The 20,379-nt window shown below is 62.9% G+C and overlaps 1 protein-coding gene across 1 annotated transcript; it reads left to right on the top strand.

The window, feature by feature from the left end:
* Positions 1-5,219: 5,219 nt before the first annotated feature.
* On the top strand, positions 5,220-20,148 carry EFNA2 (ephrin A2). Its single transcript, XM_033199638.1, has 4 exons — positions 5,220-5,420; positions 14,586-14,899; positions 17,534-17,599; positions 18,701-20,148. The coding sequence occupies exons 1-4, from the start codon at positions 5,281-5,283 to the stop codon at positions 18,835-18,837; spliced, it is 657 nt and encodes a 218-aa protein (XP_033055529.1). The 5' UTR covers positions 5,220-5,280; the 3' UTR covers positions 18,838-20,148.
* Positions 20,149-20,379: the final 231 nt, after the last annotated feature.

The raw sequence follows: 20,379 nt of genomic DNA, 5'->3' as shown, positions 1-20,379 counted from the left end.
CCGTCCCACAGCTCTGAGCGTTTTCACCAGCTTCAAAAGGCACATTAATTACTCTAATGAGGTCAGGAGAGACCCGCGCTCTGCCAACCGGAGTCAGAACATGCCGCAGCCCCCAGCCCAGCCGCCGCCGCCCCTCGGGCAGGGAGAGGAGTTCTGCTGTCTCTCCATCCCCTCTGCCTGTCAGGGCCCGTCAGCCGTGCTGCACCCCGTGTTGGTGCAGAGTAATTGGCAGCCCCCCAAGGTTAATGCACTGTTAGGGGTTCTCCCAGGCTAAGAGCCGGAGAGGGGCCTGTCGGCGAGAGATGAAAGACCCCAGGTCCTGGCCGGTGCTCGGCCTATGTGTGTGTGCGCACGTGTGTGCCCGTGGGAGTGCGTGTATGTGCAGGTGCCTGTGAGTTTGGCGGGTGGGCAGTGGCATCCTCCACCTCCCCCATGCAGGCACAGGCACCAACAAAACAGCTTTGTAGACACAGTCCCACGGATGGGACGTCTGCAGCCCCACGGGACACGCGATCACACACATGGGTGTGACCTGCTGAGATCCTAACCCCATGCTAGGGGGTGTCTCAGACCCACGCCCCCCACCCTTGCTCCTCGGTGTGCCCACTGGATAAGCAGCATATCAGACCCCTGCCTCTGGGTGGGGGTCTCTGCCTCAGCAGTGGGTCCGGCCCAGGCTGGAGTCCAGTGGACTCACTGCACGGCTTTTCTGCCTGTGCAATAGGGATGGGTGGGCGCTGGGGACGTGGCCTCGAGGGCTGGATGTGTCAGGTTCCTTGTGGCGCCGGCTTGTGCCCGCAGCTTGGGGCCTGACGTTCGTCCTGGGGAGACACAGACGGGGCTCCTCTGCCGCCCTAGTGCCAGGGTGTCCCAGGGATGCGACCCCGTGCGCCAAATCAGTCACTTGGGGGTTGGCAGGCAACTGAGGGTGCTGAGACCCCCGTACCCTCGGTTCCCCACCTCCAGGGATCTCACCCCCAGGTGCCCATCTCCTCTGGGAGGACCTGAGTCACCACTGCCCCCACATTGAGGCCACTGACCTCCCCGTCCCAGGCCAGCCAGACCCTAAGAAGCACTCAGTGGTTTGCTGTGGGACACAAAGCCACACGTGGCTTTTCATGTTTCTTCATTAAGTTACATAAAACTGAAGGTGTGGGGCCTCAGTCACCTTGGGGAGAGGTCTGCGGCCTCAGTCACCGTAGAGAGAGGGCCTCAGTCTCTGTGAGGAGAGGTCTGGGTCCTCAGTCACCGTGGGGAGCCAGAGGCTCCTGCTCCGGACAGCGAGTGGTGGGGGCAGGGACATTTCCTTTGTATGGGAAGTTCTGGACGCTGGTGGTGTCTGGACACTGGAGAATGGGTCTGTGTTCAGGCCCTGGACCTGAAGGTGGGATGAGGGAGAGAGGAAGGAGGAGGAAGGGGAGGAGGGAGGGGAGAGAGTGGGAAGGAGAAGGATGTGAATGGAGAGGAGGGATGGGAGGAGAGAGGCGGGAAGGAGGGAAGGGGAGGAGGAAGAGGAGGAGAGAGAGGAGGGTGCAGAGAATGGGGGAAGGAGGGAGGGGAGGAGGAGGGGAGGGTTGAGAAGGGGAGGAAGGTGTGAAAGAAGAGAGGGAGAGAGGAAGGAGGGGAGGGGGTATTAAGGGGAAGAGGGTGGGAAAGGGGGAGGGGAGGGTAGTATGAAGGGGGAAGGAATTGAGGAGGGAGGGGAGGAAGGAGAGAGGGAAGAGGGAGGGGAAAAGTGAAGGGAGGGGAAGGGGAGGAGGGAGGGAAGAAGGGAGGGAGGAGGGGGAATGTGTGAAGGGGAGAGGGGAAAGGTGTGAAGGGAAGGAGGGAGGAGGGTGTGAAGGGAGGAGGGAGGGGAGGAGGCAGGGAGGAGAGTGGGAAGGGTGGGAACTGGGGAGGAGGGTGAGCTGGGAAATAGGGCTGTGTGCCTGTTCCTTTCCACCACCGGCTGCAAGGGTTGCAGGAATCTTGGGTCCAGGGCTGGATGGGCTGGGGATTTTCATGTTACCCGCTGGAGAAAGGAATACGTTTTTATTTTCAAGGACAGTGACCCAGCCCAGGGGAAACGCCCCGACCCCTGGGGCAAAGTGCAGACCCCAGCTCCGTGCTTCGCAGGTGGGACAATGGACAGGGGTCGGGCTCCCGCCCGGAGTGGAGCCCACGACCTGCCCAGCCCCCGGCGCCCCGTGACCCCTGCCGCCTGATCCTTGCCTGGCTGAGATGGGGCTTCTGAAGGCTGCTGGCTGGCACCAGGGCAGGCTGCGGACTGGGTCCAATTTATTCTGTAATGAGAAATTCTCCCCGCATATTTTTAGCTTCCTCCTGGCGTCGCGGCCTTTGAAGGCTGAGGGGCTGCGGGACGCTGATCCCAAGCCCTGTGGGCAGTGGGCAGCGGGTGCTGGGCATGGGCTAGACAAGTCTACCCCTTCCCAAGTCCGGGTAGACCCCAGGCCCAGGAGTGCAGAGCAGGGGGCAGGGCCAGACCCCATCAAGCCCTGTACTGGCTCTGCACCGGGGACTGAGGGCGACCCTGGATAACCCCTGACCTTGGCTGACCCCTGTCCCCAGCGTGAGCCTGACCTCTGACCCTCAGCTCCACAGGAAGCTTACTCTAGAGTGATCTCCGGCCACGGCCGCGTCCCAAAGCTGGGACAGCCCCAGGAGGGAACAGGCCTTCCTGGGCCCCCACAGCGGCCCCCCAGCCGGGCGGGGCTTTGCTAGGGCAGCCTGACCCCGGGGCCAGGCTCCGGAGACGCCATGCCCTCCCCTTCCCTCCCCAGGTCCTTCCTCTAGGAGCGGCCAGCGGGCGCGGGGAGGTTGAATGGGGGACGCACCGCCTTTGTTCCCGTCCCTGCTTGGGCTCTGACCTTGAGAGAGAGACAAGAACAGAAGGAAAACGGAGCTTCTGCTCAAATCCGCTCAGCGGTGGCGGTGGTGGCGGCTCTCGCCTCGGTGGCCCCTGCATGCAAATGAGTGGCCCTGTCATGCCTGGGTGGAGGTGGTGCCCTTCCAGCTCCCACCTGTGCAGGTCCCAGTCCTAGTTTGAGAAGAGATGCCCTCCTCCCAACCCTGGCCCACCCCTGCTCACCCATGAGATCCCTTGAAGCAAGAGGGGGCTTCTGGTCCCAGGGCAGAGGGAAGCTTCCAGAACTCCCACCTTTGCCAGGTGGCATGCTGGGGCCAGGCACGCCAAGACCCCAGGCTCACGGCTCCTTGTCCTGTGCTGGGGTGCAGCCGCCGCACCTCTGCTCCGAAGGTGCTCCTCTCCAGGAGTGGCCATCCCCCTCCCTCAAAGAGCCCGACCAGACCAAGCCGCCTGGGACGCTTGTCCAGACTGCGTGGGCCGCGGAGCCCTGTGTGGGTAGAACCGCAGGCCCTCACTCCAGGGGCACTGAGAGAGTCTGTCTAGAGGGCCTGGCAGGTGACTCAGGGCCTGCCTTAGCCACTACCTGGGACAGGTTCTCACCCTTCACTGAAGACACACCCGGCCAGCCCTGGGCCTTCAGCCTGGGACGTCTGTAGTGGGGTCAGCGGACGAGACCTGGAGCTCAGAACAAATGGGCTGAGCTCCCTGGAGGGCAGAGAACTGAGAACCTTGTCCTGGCAGGGACGCTAGAGCACTGGGTGGGACAGACTTTTCTGGAAGAGCAGGATTTTAACAGGAAGAAAAAGTGAAGGACTTCCCAACAGGACACAGCCCAAACTAAAGAAGGGTGGTGTGGCCTGCTGGGGAGTGGGGGGAGGAGGGCACGCCGCAGGAGACACAGGACAAAGCCCACCACATCGCAGCGCTGTGGGGCGGTGGTGGGTCCCGTCCCCACCCCACCTTGCTGGGGCACAGGTTAGCTTGACCATCTCTGGGCTCACGGTCCCTGCAAGGAGTTTGGGTAATGCCTCATACAGGGACCTTCAGGTCCAAGGGCTGTCAGCGCCTGCACTGCGGTTCCCTCTCCTGCACTGGGCCTGGTGAACGAAACTAACTCAGAGAGGTACAACACGATCTGGGCATCGCCAGTAAAGTCCAGCCAGCACTTGGTGGCAGCATACCCTCCACAAGCTCAAGAGTCTGGTGAGGGAGGCTGTGGCATGAATAAGGATAAAAACAGAGGGCAGGCCGGGTGCAGTGGCTCGCGCCTGTAATCCTAGCACTTTGGGAGGCCGAGGCGGGAAGATCGCCTGAGCCCAGGAGTTCAAGACCAGCAGGGCCAACATGGCCAGACCCTGTCTGGATTGGAAAAAAGACAAAATAGAGGCCAGGACCCCAGTTCCTCGCCTGTGTCAGCCTCCCAGGAGGAGAAATCACTGGGCATTCCCCAAACAGATCAGACCCCAGGCCCTTGCGTAAGCTGTGCCCCCGGGCAGCGGCCCTCCCCTGCTGCAGGATTCCTGCGTGGAGACTGGCTTCACTCTGGGCTTCTTGGATCCCATCCCCAGCTGCTCAGACTCCGCACCTGTCCAACTACTATGCGCCCGGCACCCTTAGGGCTGAGGTAGGGACTTACTCCATCCCTAGGGAACAGCGCGGTCCGGAGAGGCGACTCCAAGGAGGGCCCCAGGGAGGCCGCAGCACGAGCAGCTTTGGACTTTGGCCAGCGCCCCTCTGAAACTCTGCCCCGACCCCCGCAGGGAGGCTGGAGTTGGCCGAGCCCGATTTGGGACGCGTGCGTCGGGGTTTGTGAGGCTGCGGATAGCGCTGGAACCCGGCAGGTGAGAGGCCCGGGACCCAGGGCCAGGCCGGGAGGAGTACTTGGGGGCGCGAGAGGCAGGGTGCGTCCCCGCTGCTCGGAGACCGCGGGCCGGGCCACGCGGATGCCGGCGGGGGGCGCGCAGAATCGGGGTCGCTGGGGCAGGCCCCGGGGGATGAGCCTGCGACGGGGTGGGCCGGGGCAGGGGGCGGGCGCAGGCTGGAGACCCCCGCCCAGTCCCCGTGCGGCTGGGGCACGGCGGGAGGGGGCGCCCGCGGCCCTCCCGGCGCTCGGGCGGGACAAAGGCCGGAGCCCGGGCCCCTCCCCGGCGGGTGCGGCGGCGGCGGCCCGCGCTCCGACAGTCCGCGCGGCCGGGTCCCGCGCCCGGGGCGACCCCGGCGCCCCGCCCCGCCGCCGCCTGACTTCTCGGCGCCCGAGGTCGCGCGCGCGGAGGCGGGGGCGGCCGGGGATCTCCAAGCGCCGCCGCGCCCTCCTCCCGCCCGCCCTCCGCCCGCCCGCTCGGCGGCGGCGGAGGAGGCGGAGACGGCTGGCAGGCGGCGGCCGGGAGAGCGAGCGCGGCGGCCGGACCGGGGCCATGGCGCCCGCGCAGCGCCCGCTGCTCCCGCTGCTGCTTCTGCTGTTACCGCTGCCGCCGCCGCCCTTCGCGCGCGCCGAGGACGCCGCCCGCGCCAATTCGGACCGCTACGCCGTCTACTGGAACCGCAGCAACCCCAGGTGAGCGCGGCAGCGCGCGGGGGGCGCCCGGAGACCCCCCAACGTCCCCCACGCCGCGCCCGGCCTCGCGTCCCCCGAGCTCCGGGCGCCCCCTACGCGCGCGCCGCCTCCGGGATACGGGCGCCCGGTTCCCGAGGGAGCCCCCCAGGGAGTTTCGGCCCCCCGGAGTTTGGGGGACTCACCCTTTTCGCACCTGCCTCCCCCGTGGCGCCCCATTGCCCCGCGGACTTTGGGGACTCGCATCCCACATCCCCAAGAGCGCCGACGTCTCCTGGAGTTTGGGGAACCCCTCTGACACCCTCTGATGCCGGGTAGCCCCTGAGTTGCCTGCCTGGACTTGGGGGACCCCTGATCCACCCGCCTCTCTGGGGAGCCCTCTAGGTTTCGCATTTGGTGGGGATCCCTGGGGACCTTGGCACCGGAGGTGGGGGACTGTGGCCCTCGAGGGATCTGTGGGGGCGTCCTGCCCGCAGGTCCCCAGATGAACTTGGGGAAGTTGGAGTGTCCCTCCCTCGGGACCTAGCATCTGCTTCACTCCAGGGGGCCAAGGACCCAGCTTTGAAAGGAGACTGAGGGGCGGGGGAGCTGGGGGTCAGCCCCTGGAGGGGCAGTGGGATGGAGTCCTCTCCTGTCCTCTGGGCGCTGACCGGGAAACTGAGGTGCAGAGGGAATGAGGGGCTGGCTCAAGGTCATGCAAAGGGGGGACTTGGGGCGGGACCCAGGTGGCCCAGTGCCCTGCCTGCCACGCCCGGCCGAGATGCCCCACCCGCCTGCCGCAGGCCACCGTGTTTTGAACGAGGTCCGGGCCAGGCACAATGTGGGGGACAGGAGAAGCCCCCGTTGGTCAGAGCAAGAAAAGTTTGCCGGGGCCTGGCCATGGCCTGGACATCGGCAGAACCCTCGGAGTCATCCCAGGGTCTCCAAGACTGGGGCAGGCTGCGGCTTCCCTGGGGGTCCCGTGGGAGCCGGGGCTTTGGGGGTCCTGGGGCTCTGGAGGGAGTCAGCCCCAGCACTCAGGGTGTCACCGTCTTCCCAAGGCGCGCAGAGCTGCACATCAGGGGCCAAGGCGGCCCCCTCACTCTTCTGCCACTGGTCACTTTCTCTCCGTTTTCCAGCTGCTTCCTGTGCCGACCCAGCCGCCCTCCGGAGCCCGCCATCCCTCCTTGTCCCCGCTGTCTCCTGCTGTCCTCGGTCCCCGGGAGGAAAGTTGCATGAACGGGCCTCTTTGAGGCGGGCTCGGGGACAAGGGCGGCCCGTGATCCGCCATGGGGGTGGGAAACACGCACAGGCCCACCCCCCACCATGGTCGACAGCCTCGGGTCGGGCCCCTGGGGGCTGAGGGCAGGGACCCTGGGCCACTGGGAGATGGCTGGCCCACCTCAGAGCGGGTCCCTGAGCCGCCCACTGTGCTGGTCACATGTGGGTTTGATTAAGGCTGTCGCTGGCCGTGCGGGGAGTCCAGCGGGCAGCGCTTCCCTGGCCCAAGTTTTTGGTTTCAGCTGCGGAATCTCCCGTCCCCAGCATGGCCTGTCCTTTGTTCTAGCAAACGCCAAACATAGGAGGACCGGGGAACCGGGGGAGGAAGGGGGTCGCCAGGGCCGTCCTGCTGCCCCACCTGCCACAGGGCTGCAGGCTGCAGGCTGTGGGCAGGACCCCCGGCCAGGGGAAGGAAGTGGCCTCCCCGATGCCTGGCTTGGCCCAGCCACCTCCTGTTGCTCCGGGTCTGACCTGGTTGCCCAGCTCAGACTGCTGCCCGAGGGAACGGCCTTGCTGGTCTGAACAGCCGACCTGGGCAGCACCGGGGCTGCCTCCTCCTTCCTCTCCTGCCTGCGGTGTCCAGGGTTGCTGGGAACGGAGCCGACACCCTGCAGTGGGGCCCAGGGCTGGGTGAGCACCTTCCCGGGAAGCCGGGATCCGGCCAGAATCGGGGCTTCGTTGCCGACATTGGGGGTCTCTGCAGTTATCAGATCTGGTGTCCAGGGCACCTGCCCGTGACCTGTGCCTGGGTGGCGGGGTGGCGGGCATGGCAGGGGGTGGCGCTGGGCCTCCGTATCCAAGGGGACTCTGTGGAGGGGCATCGGCCTGGGGAGAGGGGTGGCATCAGCCAGCAGGCCTGTATGAGGCTGGGCTGGCCAGGGAGGGATGATGGGGTCGGGCAGATGTGTGGGGGATGCAGGGACCCCGAGTCTTTGAGAGCGGCCTACAGAGAGGCACTGGGAGATGGGGGCGGCTGCGATGGGGGGCAGACAGCAGCATGGGCACCACGGGACCGTGTGCTTCCGTGTGCTTGATGGGCCCGCAGGCCCAGGCAGTGCCGCAGCATCACCGGCTGCCCCTTCTGCCCATTGGCCTGGCACCTGTGCCCAGGCAATAACTGGTCTGTTTCCACATCACACCCTCCCTGCTGTGAGGTGCACTGCCTGCACCCAGGGGGCCCCGCACCCACCTCCTCGAGCCGCTATAAGGTGGGGCCCCGTTCGGTGGTCTGGCCGGCCGGCCCTGCCACCCCCACTGGTGACTGCACAGCGTCTGTCCGACCCACCCCCCACCTGGGCTGGATACACCTGAGCTGGCAGCTAGGCGTCTCTGGGCCTGTTCCCAGCCGGGCTGCATTGGGCTGGGGCATCCGGGGCTTGGACCTGGCCGGCTGCCCTCACCTGCCCTGCTCACGACACCACGTGTGCATTCCCACGGCTGCTTCTGTGTGTTTGCGTGTGGGGCGGGGGAGGGGGTGGTGTGCAGGTACGCCTTGGAGTCATAGCCGGCTGCAGGTTACATGTGTCTGTGTGTGGCAGGAGGCTGCGTGAAGCCACAGGGCACAGCTCTGGCGTGTTTGCACGTGTCTGCGTGATTGCATATGAGGTGCATGTGTGTGTGCATGAGTGTGCCTGTGTATGGCACCCGTGTTTGCATGTGCGTGCCCGTACACAGAGCGTCTGCAGTGTCCGAGGTCCGTGTGCGTGTCTGCCTGTGGCATGCATGCATTTTGTCTGTGCATGGAGTGCAGGTGTGTGTACATGTCTGTGTGTGGGGTGCATGTAAGCGTGTCTGCCTGGGGGCAGCACTGGCTGTCAGAGGGCTTGCACTGTGGGGGCAGTGGTGGCCCTGGCACAGTCCACAGCAACCCCGATGCTGGCCCTACCTCTCCTCCATCCCCTGGGGATGGGACCAGGGCCCAAGTGCAGACGGCCATTGAACCTCAGAGCAGGGTGGACGCAGGGGCCTGCGGTCCCCGGGAGTCCTCACCTTCTTATTGGAAATCTGCAGCCATGTGGACTGGGCTGCGGGCACTGGGTGGGCGCCTGCCCACACCGGGCATCTCTGGGCTTCGGCCACCCTCCTGGGGTTCCCCACGGACCCAGTGGCCCTCGGGTGTGGACAGCAGCTGGGCTCCCCTCAAACACCAGTTGGAAAACGGTGACCTGGGCGAGGGCTCGGTCCCCGAGGGAGGAGCTGCCCCCCCGGCAGAGGGCTGAGGTCAATGTGGCACCCTGCTCCCCGTGGCTCCGCCGGCGTCCCTCGGCCTCTGGGGGAGGCAGCTTCGAAGGGGGTGATGCCGTGTTTTGCTGCATGAGGGTTTTTTGTTTTGTTTGAGAGAAGCTGGTCCACTCGGCACTGGGGGGCTAGGAGAGCCGGGCGGTGGGCCTGGGGGATTCGGGGCCTGAGGATGGGGTCCTGGAGGCTGTGGGGTGCCCAGACTCTCTGGCCGTGACGTCGGGCAGGTGGCTCAGCAGCCTGGAGTCCCCAGGCCTGCTCCGTGAAGCAGGGGTGACGGAGCCCTGCGGTGGGTGCAGCTCGTCTGATAGGGCCTGGTGTGCACGGGCAAAGGCCTGAGGGTGGTCCCAGGGGTTTAGCGTCCCCTCCCCAGAAGGGAAACCGAGGCAGATCCTGTGGTGGGGAGGAGGTTTCCGCCGAGGCTCCGTGGTCTCTTTGTCTCACAGTCTCTTTAGTCTCTGTCTGCCCCGTCTCTGCCCATCCTGGCGTGCCATGAGTGGCCCAGGCGTCCGCCTCCACCTCGGGCCTCCCTGGGCGGCCTCAGTTTGCAGAGAAGGGAACAGAGGCTCTGTGGTGGGGGCTTGTGAACGCAGTGGGATTTGACCTCCCCCCCGTCTCTGGGCTGACGTCTCCACAGGTCTGCAGGGGACCGGCCCAACGTGGGTCACAGCGGAGGCAGCGGGTTGTGCATTCATGGGGGTCTGGATGGCAGCGTTTCTGTGGAGCTGGTGGTCTCCTTGTCATCTACGAGGGTCCTGCCCCGGTGGCCGTGCGTTCCCTGGGACATGGCTTCTCTCCTCCTCAGGAACCGGGATGCGCCAGGCCTTGCCCCGCGGTCTTGTGTGTGGGACCGGCCTCTTTTGCAGATGGTTCCTCAGGGAAAGCTGGGCTTTGTACCTTGCTCAGGGAAGGGCTGAGCCCCTCCCGTCCCTGTGCCCACCGTACCCGTCGCCCCAGACACACGGCTGGGAGCCTGTGGAGGACCAGACGAGCCGGCGGGGTTTTTGCTTTAACCTCAAGCAGGCGTTTGAACTCTGTGGCCGAGCCGGCCCTGGTGGGGGGGCTCGTGCCACGCCTGCTCCCAGACCAGGCTGGTGTGAGGTCTGGCCAAGAGATTCAGTGGCGCGCCCCCCCACCTCCGTGCATCCCTCGTCCACCTGCCCTGTGAGTCGGTGGCCCCCACTTTATGGACAGAGCAGCCAAGACCCTGAGAGATGGTGACTCACCCAAGGCCACCCGGAAGTTTGGCACAGTCCAGGTGTCGCCACCTGGGGCAGGCCCAGGGGGAGCCAGGAACAGCCCTGGGAGGGGCCGGAAGGTGGGTGACTGACAGCAACTGCGCCCGCTGCACTCTGTACTGGGGCCACCCACGCCCACGGTGATGGAGGCCCAGGCGGGGCCGACCCTGCCCGGTCTACCTTTCCCTCCGGTTGCATTTTTCCTCTTTTGCTTCATTTCTAGGGCCCTGCCTCAGTTTACCCTCATGCACCACAAGGCCATACTTGTCCTTTCTCAGGCAGACCCTGCACCATCCTGGGGACTGATTTCCATTCAGGTCCCACCCAGGTCCTGGGCAGGAGGAAAAGCGCCAGACCTCAGTCACGGGGGACATCTCTTTGGTTCCTGGAAAAGCCAGGTGTGGTTGCTGGTGTGGGTGCTGTCATCCCAGCAGGTCTTGCTGGGGGTGGCAGGAGGGGATGGGCGACCTCAGCCCCACGCTGGGCCTCAGGACCCGGACTGCCTGCTCATCTGGCCGGCCTGGGCCTCCCCGGGAGCTTCTCTACCTTGGAAGAGAGATGGGGACGGGCGCAGGCGTCCACCTGCCCACCCACAGGGTCCTGGCTGCTGGCCACACCACTGCCTCAGTTTCCAGTCCTGGAAGGCAGCCCAGCCCACCCCCAACCCAGTTCTGGGTGAGATTCCTAATTAGTCGCTTAGCTATTAGCGTCTAATGACTTGACAATTGCCCGATTGGAGCTAATTAGCTCCAGGCCGCTTGCTGGAAGCGGGTGACAGCCGGGAGGCCCGCCCAGGTGGGCCGCAGGGTGAGGCTCTGCCTAGATGAGGCTCTGCCTGGGGCCTGGAGGGCTGCCTGGAGGCGTGGACTTTGGCACCTGCAGGTTGAGCAAGCGTGGGGGGAAGGTGTGGCCAGCAGAGGGAACCCGGAGGAGTAAAAGCTGCCACCCTGCTCTGTCTGGGAAAAATCCCAATTCAGTCATTAACCCCTTAGTGAGAATTTCAGTCTCTCTCTGCTGCTCCCAGAGAGGATTTGCATATCGAGGCTTTATCACTAATGGAGGAAGCTAAGGCTTTGTCTGCGTCTCCCCAGGCGCAGTTTTGGGGTGGGGGCCCCCTCCCCGCTGCAGGCGCCACCCTGAACAGGGGCAACGCGCCCGCCTCAGGCTCGCTCGCCAACTTGGAACCGGGAACGCCAACACAGCAAGGCCGCCGCTGTTTCAGAGATGCAAAGGGAAAAAAATGGCCCCACGCCAGCAGCCAGAGCTGGGGGTGGGGGTTCCCCTAGGACCTGCCCCCAATACACACACCTGCGGGCTGCTGCCGACAACTCTGGCATTTCAAAGTCCTCACCTTTTGACCTTTTTAATTCACTTGTTCAGGCAAGAAACACATATTGAGTGCCACTGTATGCAGGGCCTGTGTAGGGCCCTGGGGAAGGGACAGAGGGGGCCAACCTCAGGATCCAGGATTCAGACAGCAAACCCTGTAAAGGAACAGATGTGATATGGGGCGGGGCACAGGGAACAGCACTGCAGGCAGTGGGAACAGGAACAGCTGGGAGGCTGGTGTGGCTGGAAGGGAGGAGTCTTGGAGAGAGGAGGATGAGGAGGGTGGAGCGGATGGGCCATATAGGCCTGGAGGGGTGTACATTTTATTCTGAGGATCAAGAATGGATGGAGGGGTTTGAGCCGCTGCTGACGTGTTACAGGGTCTGCTTTGCATTCAGAGGAGCGAGCTTGGGATATGGGGAGGCTGGGCCCTGGCAGACCCTCGCTGCATCCTGGAGGGGCCTCGGCACCCGGCCGCTCAGCCACACAGAAGCCTTGGTCTCTGACGTTTTACCGAAGGCAACAAGGGAGGAGAGGGAACACGGTGGTGTCAGACGCCAGGGAAGGAGGCACCATTGGGGAACCAAGAGGCTGGAGGGGGACCGACAGGGCTAGTGCTGCGGGCCCACCTTCCGAGGCTGCTCTGTCTCACGAAGCCTCCTGCTAGGAGCCAGGTTCCTTTTTTGGCTTGAATGTGGCTCCCTGGGGATCACTGCTGGGACAGGAGGGGAAACTGAGGCCAGAGGGCGGTAGGGAGCCCAGACGTCCCTGTGGTTCCTCCACAGAGGCCTCTCCTGCAGGGTGACCTGGGTGCGGGCAGTCCCAGGTGGGAGCTGAGCCTGGCTGCCATCGACTGCCTGATCAATGGGCTTTTGCTTGGGCTGGGCAGGAACGAAAATGACTTCAAAAAGGCTGGAGCAGCTTCTGCATCGATCGTGCCCGAGGGGCCAGTGGGTCAATGAGACGCCTGTGCCCGGCCGGCCAATGGGGTAGCCCGAGGGGTGGGCCAAGGTCAAGCCGTTTCCATCTGAGCCTGTTTGGGGGCTGCCCCCGCATCTGTGCGGACGCACCCCAAGTGTCCAACAGCCAGGAGGACCATCCTCTTGCACAGAGGGGAAAGGGAGCCTCTGAGAGAATGGGCCTCGAGACCCAAGGGCTGAAATCCAGCCCCTAGCCCAGAACTGCAAGGTTCCAAAGCCCTGGACAGACCCCTGCCCCTCAAGCCTGGTTCCCTGGGGAGATTTCCCTGCAACACCCCCTCCCACTGTCCTCTGTGCTGGGCCCACAGGGATGATGAAGGAGGCCCGGGAAGCTCTCCGTCCCTGGACGAATCCAACCAGGTAGGGAAGGGCTGGAGGGTGACTTCACCGCCTCCGCCCCCCTGCCTTGAAATTCTTTGCTCTGGAGATCTTCATGCCGGATCACTAGTGGGGAAACTGAGGTGTGAGTGAGCAGGCCTGCCTGCCCCTTCTCACCCCTGGAGACCCAGGAACCCTCAGCCCCGCCTGGCGCGGCATCTCGGGGTGGCGGGGGGCCGGGCCAATGCCATCTGATAATTCCACCAACCTCTCTCGAGCTGCTGTGCCAATTAGTGCACCCGGCGTGGGGCCGGTGGTGGACTCACCCCTGCAGACCAGGGTGGCGGCGGCTGTGCCAGGCCCAGAGGCAGTGCCAGGGCCGGGATTGGAGCAGCCTGTGCCCACGTGCTGCCAACTCTGATGGGGCCTCAGTTTCCCCTGCCTGTGCAGGGAGGGAGGAGGCAGGAGCAGTGTGGGGGACCCCCCATTTCTCCCTGTTCAAGTCTTTTATGTGCTAATGAGCCCCTCTCAGGGCCCCCCTGGTGCCCCGCTTGGTCCGGGCTGCCGGTTACATGACAGGGGCCCTGGGGACCACAGCCGGAAGATCTAAGGGCTCCTGCCACCATCGCCTGAGGCAGTGAGGGAAGGGGAGCCGCCGGTCCCTCCCTCAACTGACCTCTATCCTCACAGACGAGGCTGGGTCAGGGGGCTCCCTGGAGGAAGGGGCCTGCGGGCTGTGTCTGGGGGACCTCAGGGCAAAGGCTTGGAGGCAGGGCTAGGGGACTGAGGTGTCAGGAGTGCAGGCACCCAGGAGGGAGACCAGGAGGCCACCGGATTCCGGGCCCGGAGCTCAGGAGGTTTTTGGGTTCTAGATAGGAGGGGGGTGGTGTGGGGCTCACAGGGTCACACAGGAGGGCAGTGTTGGGGCTGGGAGTGGAGCCCAGGATGCCTCCAAACTGGGCGGCGGGTGGAACTCTGGGGGGCTGTGTGGGGGGGGTGTGGCGGGTGGAACTTTGGGGGTGCTGAGAGGAGGGTGTGGGGATTCTTCATGTCAAGCCCCATTCTCTTTGGGGAAACTGAGGCCAGGGTGGGGGCAGAGCTTGCCCCAGAGCAAGCTGGAACGCCCTACTTGTGTCTCCCACCCTGCCCCCATCCTTCTCAACAGGCGGGAGTGCAGAAGGAAAGCAGGGCTGGGGGCTGCCTGGAGGAGGTGGCACAGATGTTAAGCATGTTAGGTAGATGCTAAGTTTCTGGAGAGGGAATTCTCAGTGGAGGGACAGCTTGTGCAGAGGCCCGGAGTCAGGAACCCCACGCCGGCCCTTTGCACCCAGGGGTCCAGATGTCACCTGCCTGGACACCCACCTCGCTGCTGGCCCTGCCGTGGGGCTGTTGGGGACACTGAGGCAGGAGATGGGGGGGCAGTGCCAGGCAAGACACCGTTGACTCCCAACCTTGAAGCCCGCCGTGACCGGGGTGTGCAACTCCACCTGCTGGCCGCTATCACCATTCAGGGCCCCAGGCTGAGTCCACCTTGCGAACTGACCCTCCCCCATTCCCCGGCCTGACTTCCTCGTGCACCTGTCCCCTGACCCGTCCCTCTCCGCGCACCCTGACCCGTCCCTCGTGCGCCTGTCCCCTGACCCCGGCCACCCTGGCGCACCCTGACCCGTACCCCGTGCTCCTGACCCCTGACCCTGCACCCTGATCCATCCCCCGTGCTCCTGACCCCGGCCCTCCCCGCGCACCCTGACCCGTGTCCCGTTCCTCGCTCCCGGCGCTGACCTCTGGCCGCCCCGTCCCCGCAGGTTCCACGCAGGCGAGGGGGACGATGGCGGGGGCTACACGGTGGAGGTGAGCATCAACGACTACCTGGACATCTACTGCCCGCACTACGGGGCGCCGCTGCCGCCGGCCGAGCGCATGGAGCACTACGTGCTGTACATGGTCAACGGCGAGGGCCACGCCTCCTGCGACCACCGCCAGCGCGGCTTCAAGCGCTGGGAGTGCAACCGGCCGGCCGCGCCCGGGGGGCCGCTCAAGTTCTCGGAGAAGTTCCAGCTCTTCACGCCCTTCTCCCTGGGCTTCGAGTTCCGGCCCGGCCACGAGTATTACTACATCTGTAAGTGGGGTCGGGCCGGGGCTGCCGGAGGTGGTGGGGGCCGCGGGGGTGGGGCCGGGAGTGGGCGGGGCAGCGGGGTGGGGCCGGGAGTGGGCGGTGTAGGGTGGGCGGGGCCGCGGGGTGGGCGGGACCGTGGGGTGGGGCCGGGGAGTGGGCGGGGCAGCGGAGTGGGGACGCGGCCTGCGCTGGCCACTGACCCCCAAGGTGTCAAGTGCATGATGGACCCGCCATCCTCCCAACCATCCTGGGAGGCCAGGATTGTCCTCGTCCCTCGTTGCAGATGGGGAAACAGGCTTGGAGGGGGACTGAGGCTGCACTATTGTGACCTCGGGCCTACAGCTCAGACCACTTGGTGGTTGGACCAATAGACCTGTCTCACCTTCCCGACAGCAAGACCAGGGTGCCCGCGCCCCAGCCCACTGAGGAGGGAAACTGAGGCGTCCAGAGCCCAGGAGGGGAGGGGAGCATGGTGGAAGCCACAGCTAGGCTGGGTGCTGGGGCTTACTCCTGCAATCCTAGCACTCTGGGAGTCCTAGGCGGGAGGATCACAGGCCACGAGTTTGAGACCATAATGGACAACCTAGGGAGACCTTCTCTCTACAAAAACATAAAACCAGTCAGCCGGGCATGGTGACTTGGGCCTGTGGTCCCAGCTGTACGGGGGGCTGAGGTGGGAGGGCTGCTTGGAGTGCGTGAGCTCTGGTCACTCCACTGCACTCCAGCCTGGATGGCAGAGTGAGACCCTGTCTTTAAAAGAAGAAAAAACCCCACAGGGCCTCTGCAGCACCAGCCGCACCCAGACTGGGTAGGGGTCTCCAGGTCCTCCCCACCCGCACCCACCCCCACATCTCCCTGGGACTCATGCCAGGCTTGGAGAATCCCTGAGGACCGTGGGCTCTTCATCTGAAGGTTGGGTAGCAGCAGCCTTGGAGAGTTTCACCCCTGCAGGACCCCATGGTGGGCCGGGCTTAGGGAGGCTGCTGGTCCCTGCTGCACATCAGAGGGTCCCAAGGTGGCCTTTTTGTCCCCATGAAAGGCCAGCGGCAGGTGGGGAACACAGCAGCGCCATTCAGAGTCCCGGTCCTGCTTGGCCATGATATCTGTGACCTTGGTGGGGAATGTGGGGTCCAGCCACTGCCCACCCGAGATAGAGATGATGGCGTCACACTGGTGGCTTCCGCCGTGGCACTGAGCCTGAGGGATTCCCGTGGAATGGGGACCCTGGTTTCTCAGCATCTTAGGGCCTGAGGGATGGGGAGTGGGGTGGGGGATCTGAGGTCTGTGTCCCCAGGCTGCAGGGGGACCACTGCCTTGCCACCCAGCTCCTGCTGTGTGAAATTAAACTTTACAAGACCCCATTGTCTCCTATCTCTGCTCTAGTTGGATTTTTCCCTTTTAATTCAAGGAAGAAGCGGGTCGGGGAGTGGGGGAAGGTGTTTAAATTAAGTCCCCATAATATAAGAAAAATTATGTTTTTCTTTCTGAGATGGCAGTTTCATAAAGATAATTATTGTAATTATTCGTCCTATCTCTGTGACGAATGTTATTTTTATTATGTGCTTTTTATCTTCATCTTCCAGTGTGAGGGGCTTCTAGGGGGCAGGCAGAGGTGGTGGCCATGAGTGCCAGGCCGTTGGGCGCCCTGGGCCCGGCAGAGACAGCAAGACCACATCCATGTGTGCGTGCACGTGGACCCACCCCTGTTCAATTGTCCACACGCATGCACACCCCAGTGGCCCTGGCTTCAGGCGTCCTTTTCTTCCTCTCCTGATGCTTGCGGATGCCCCCACTGCACGCCAGGAGGCTTCTGTGGGCCCAGAAGCAGAGGCAGTGATGCTGGAATTTTGGGCATAAGAACCGTATGGAAATAATCTTTCACGGCCAGATGCAGGGGCTCACGCCTGTAATCCGAGCACTTTGGGCTGCCGAGGCGGGCGGATCACCTGAGGTCAGGAGTTCAAGACCAGCCCGGCCAACATGGTGAAACCTCATCTCTACTAAAAATACAAAAATTAGCCAGGCATGGTGGCACACATTTGTAATCCTAGTTGCTTGGGAGGCCGAGGCAGGAGAATCACTTGAACCCGGGAGGCGGAGGTTGCAGTGAGCTGAGGTCATGCCATTGCACTGCAGTCTGGGTGGCAAGAGCAAGACTCCATTACACACACGCACACACACACACACACAAACAATTTCCCAGAGACACTGTGTTGCCAGGTGAGGCCCAGAGAGGGAGCGACTTGTCCACAGGCTCTCAGAGGGCAGAGATTTGAACCCAGGTCAATCATTTGACTATTAATACATCACCTCTTTGCTGATTGCTTGAAAACAAATACATCATTTTCTGAGCTCACCCTGTGCTGCCCTGGGGTGAGGCAGAGCAGAACAAAAACACACACACTCCCAGGTTTTGGAGTCAGGATTGGATAGAGGGAGGGGCAGGGCAAATGTGCAGGAGATTGCTGGGAAACGGGGCATTGTGTCTGGGGCTTTGATGTACAAGTAGGAGTTTTATGGGTGGCTCTCCACCTGGGGTTAGGGTTGATTCACCAAGGTGGGGAAGGGAGTACAGCCCCAGGAGGTCTCAGGCACCAAGAGCCACTTCCCCACTCATCCCCATCCCCTCTCTTCTAGCGGCCACGCCTCCTAATGCTGTGGACCGGCCCTGCCTACGACTGAAGGTGTATGTGCGGCCCACCAGTAAGTGCTCAGGGGAACGGGCAGGATCCAGGCCCCCACCCCTGTGTCCTAAACCCACAGAACCAGTGAATGTTCAGAAGAGCCAGGACAGGGGGCCTCGGGTTTCCCCATCTTGCCCTGCCTTGCCCCATCCTCAATTTCCCCATCTTACAAATATGTCATAACTTCAAGAGTGAAGGTTGGCTGAACGCAGTGGCTCATGCCTGTAATCCCAGCACATTGGGAGGCTGAGGTGAGAGAATCACTTGAGCCCAGGAGGCCGAGGCTGCAGTGAGCCGAGATCACGCCACTGCACTCCAGCCTGGGTGACAGAGCAAGACTCTGTCTCTAAAAAACAAAACATGCCGGGCCGGGCGCGACGTGGCGGGCGCCTGTAGTCCCAGCTACTCGGGAGGCTGAGGCAGGAGAATGGCGTAAACCCAGGAGGCGGAGCTTGCAGTGAGCTGAGATCCGATCTGGCCACTGCACTCCAGCCTGGGCGGCAGAGCGAGACTCCGTCTCAAAAAAAACAAACAAACAAACAAACAAACAAAACAAAGCATGCCGGGCACAGTGGCTCACGCCTATAATCCCAGCACTTTGGGAGGCTGAGGCAGGTGGATCACAAGGTCAAGAGATGGAGACCATCCCGGCCAACATGGTGAAACGCTGTCTCTACTAAAAATACAAAAAGTAGTTGGGCGTGGTGGTGGGTGCCTGTAATCCCAGCTACTCAGGAGGCTGAGGCAGGAGAATCGCTTGAACCCGGGAGGTGGAGGTTGCAGTGAGCCCAGATAGTGCCACTGCTCTCCAGCCTGGCAACAGTGAGACTCCGTCTCAAATAATAATAATAATAACAACAACAATAGCAATAATAACAATAATAATGCAAAAAAAAGATTAAAGAGTGAATGTTGAATTCAACAGCCAGGTCCCCCACTTGAGGCCAAGTGACTGCCCGGAGAGTGGGCATCAGGGATGGCACCAAGAGGGAGCCGAGGGCCTGCCTGGTGGGGTTTTGAGCCCATTGGGCAGATGTGCACCCTGAGGCTGGGCGGCACGTTGGGAGCAGCCGAGTGGGGTTCGGGCCGCCGCTGAGCATGCTGTGTCTGCCACCCCCAGATGAGACCCTGTACGAGCCTCCTGAGCCGATCTTCACCAGCAATAACTCATGCAGCAGCCTAGGCGGCTGCCGCCTCGGCGGCTGCCGCCTCTTCCTCAGCACCATGCCCCTGCTCTGGACCCTCCTGGGTTCCTAGTCCCAGCCTCGCAGGATGTCGGCCCTGCCTGGACAGCCCCGCCTGGACCGCCTGACCTCGGCCCTCTGGACCCAGCTGCGGCCCCCGCCTCTGAGACCAAATAGAGACGCTGCTTCTCCCTCCACTGGTGCTGCCCCCACCGGGCAGGGGCCATCCACCCGCCCCAGGACCAGCCCTCAGGGAGGACCAAGAGCCCCCCCGAGGCCTGAGGGGCTGGGGTGTTGATGCAGCCCCTGGCCAAGCCATCTCCTCTGGGGTGTCGGAGAACCCGGGAACCTCTTGGCGATTTTTTTTTTTAAGTGTATTTTTCATGGTTGGATCAAAAAGACTTGAGTTTTTAATTTAATTTATTCCTTGCCATTGCAGGGGGGCGGGGTCCCTGTGCCCCGGCCTGGGGGAGGGGAACGCAGAACGTGGGGTCGGGAACACAGCTGCTCCTCTCTGCTCTGCACCCCACTTGTGGGGCTCTGGCTGCAGCCCACCACGGTCCTCCGTGGTGCTCCAGGTTGGGTGAGTCCGAGCCGGAAGGGGTGCGTGGTGAGCACCCCAATCGTGGTTGGGGGGCCTCATACCCTATTGCCCACCCGCATCCTCCTGGTAATTTCCTCCCAGCCAGTGTTTGGCCCCAGGGCGCTGGCCCTTCAGAATCACAGTCCGCCCATGTCTTAGGCCAATGCAAACAGCCCCCTACCCGTCCCCACCGCCTCACACGGTCCTCTCCGAGGCCGAGAAGACCTTCTAGTCCTGTAAATAGAGCCAGCAAGTGCAAACTGTGATTTTATTTTCCATGTATTCCTGAGGACGGACTGGACCATTTATGTTTCTTCAGCCCTTTTTAGGGGGTCTTTTATTTTGGTGGGGGGGTGGGGTGGACTTTTAGAGTAGAAGCTGCACTTTGCAATAAGCTCGTTTCGTCTGTCAGAGCCCCTCCCTCGACTCTGTGACCTGATAATGTTTCTAAGAAACAGAGAAAAGGACAAAAGGGAGGGAACCACTACCAAAAACAAGAAACACCTCCCTGAAGACACGTTAATGAAGGAAACAACGCATTTATACGGATTTCATATTTCTACCCGCCTTTCCTGATTCTGTGTTTTATATATATTATATATAAATATATATTGTGTATGGCTGCCGGCCGGCGGCTCGAGGCACGCCTGGTGGTGGTGGGTGGGCAGAGGGCTTTTGTAGGGGGTCGGCGGGGCGGGCCGCGTTGCCAGGCCTGGAGCTGGCGACCGGGCCTCCCCTCTCCCGTCACAATCAACTTTGGATTCCGTATTTTTTTATAATAAAATGAGCATAAACCTCAAACGCGTGTGTCTGTATGTGGGGGCCTTGCCCTACTTGAAGGAGACTTTTGCATTCCTAATTTGGCGGTGGATGCCAGGCGTGGTGGTTTACTCCTGTGATCCCAGCACTTTGGGAGGCCAAGGCGGGCGGATCACTTGAGGTCTGGAGTTCGAAACCAGTCTGGCCAACATGGTGAAACCCCGTCTCTACTAAAAATATGAAAAAAAAAAAAAAAAACACGAAGTCAGGTGA

The sequence above is a fragment of the Trachypithecus francoisi genome, unplaced genomic scaffold (assembly GCF_009764315.1).
Source record: "Trachypithecus francoisi isolate TF-2019V2 unplaced genomic scaffold, Tfra_2.0 Lachesis_group5, whole genome shotgun sequence".
Taxonomy (NCBI): Eukaryota; Metazoa; Chordata; class Mammalia; order Primates; family Cercopithecidae; genus Trachypithecus; species Trachypithecus francoisi.
Note: the sequence above shows the minus strand (reverse complement) of the source record. Positions and strands in the feature narration are given on the sequence as shown.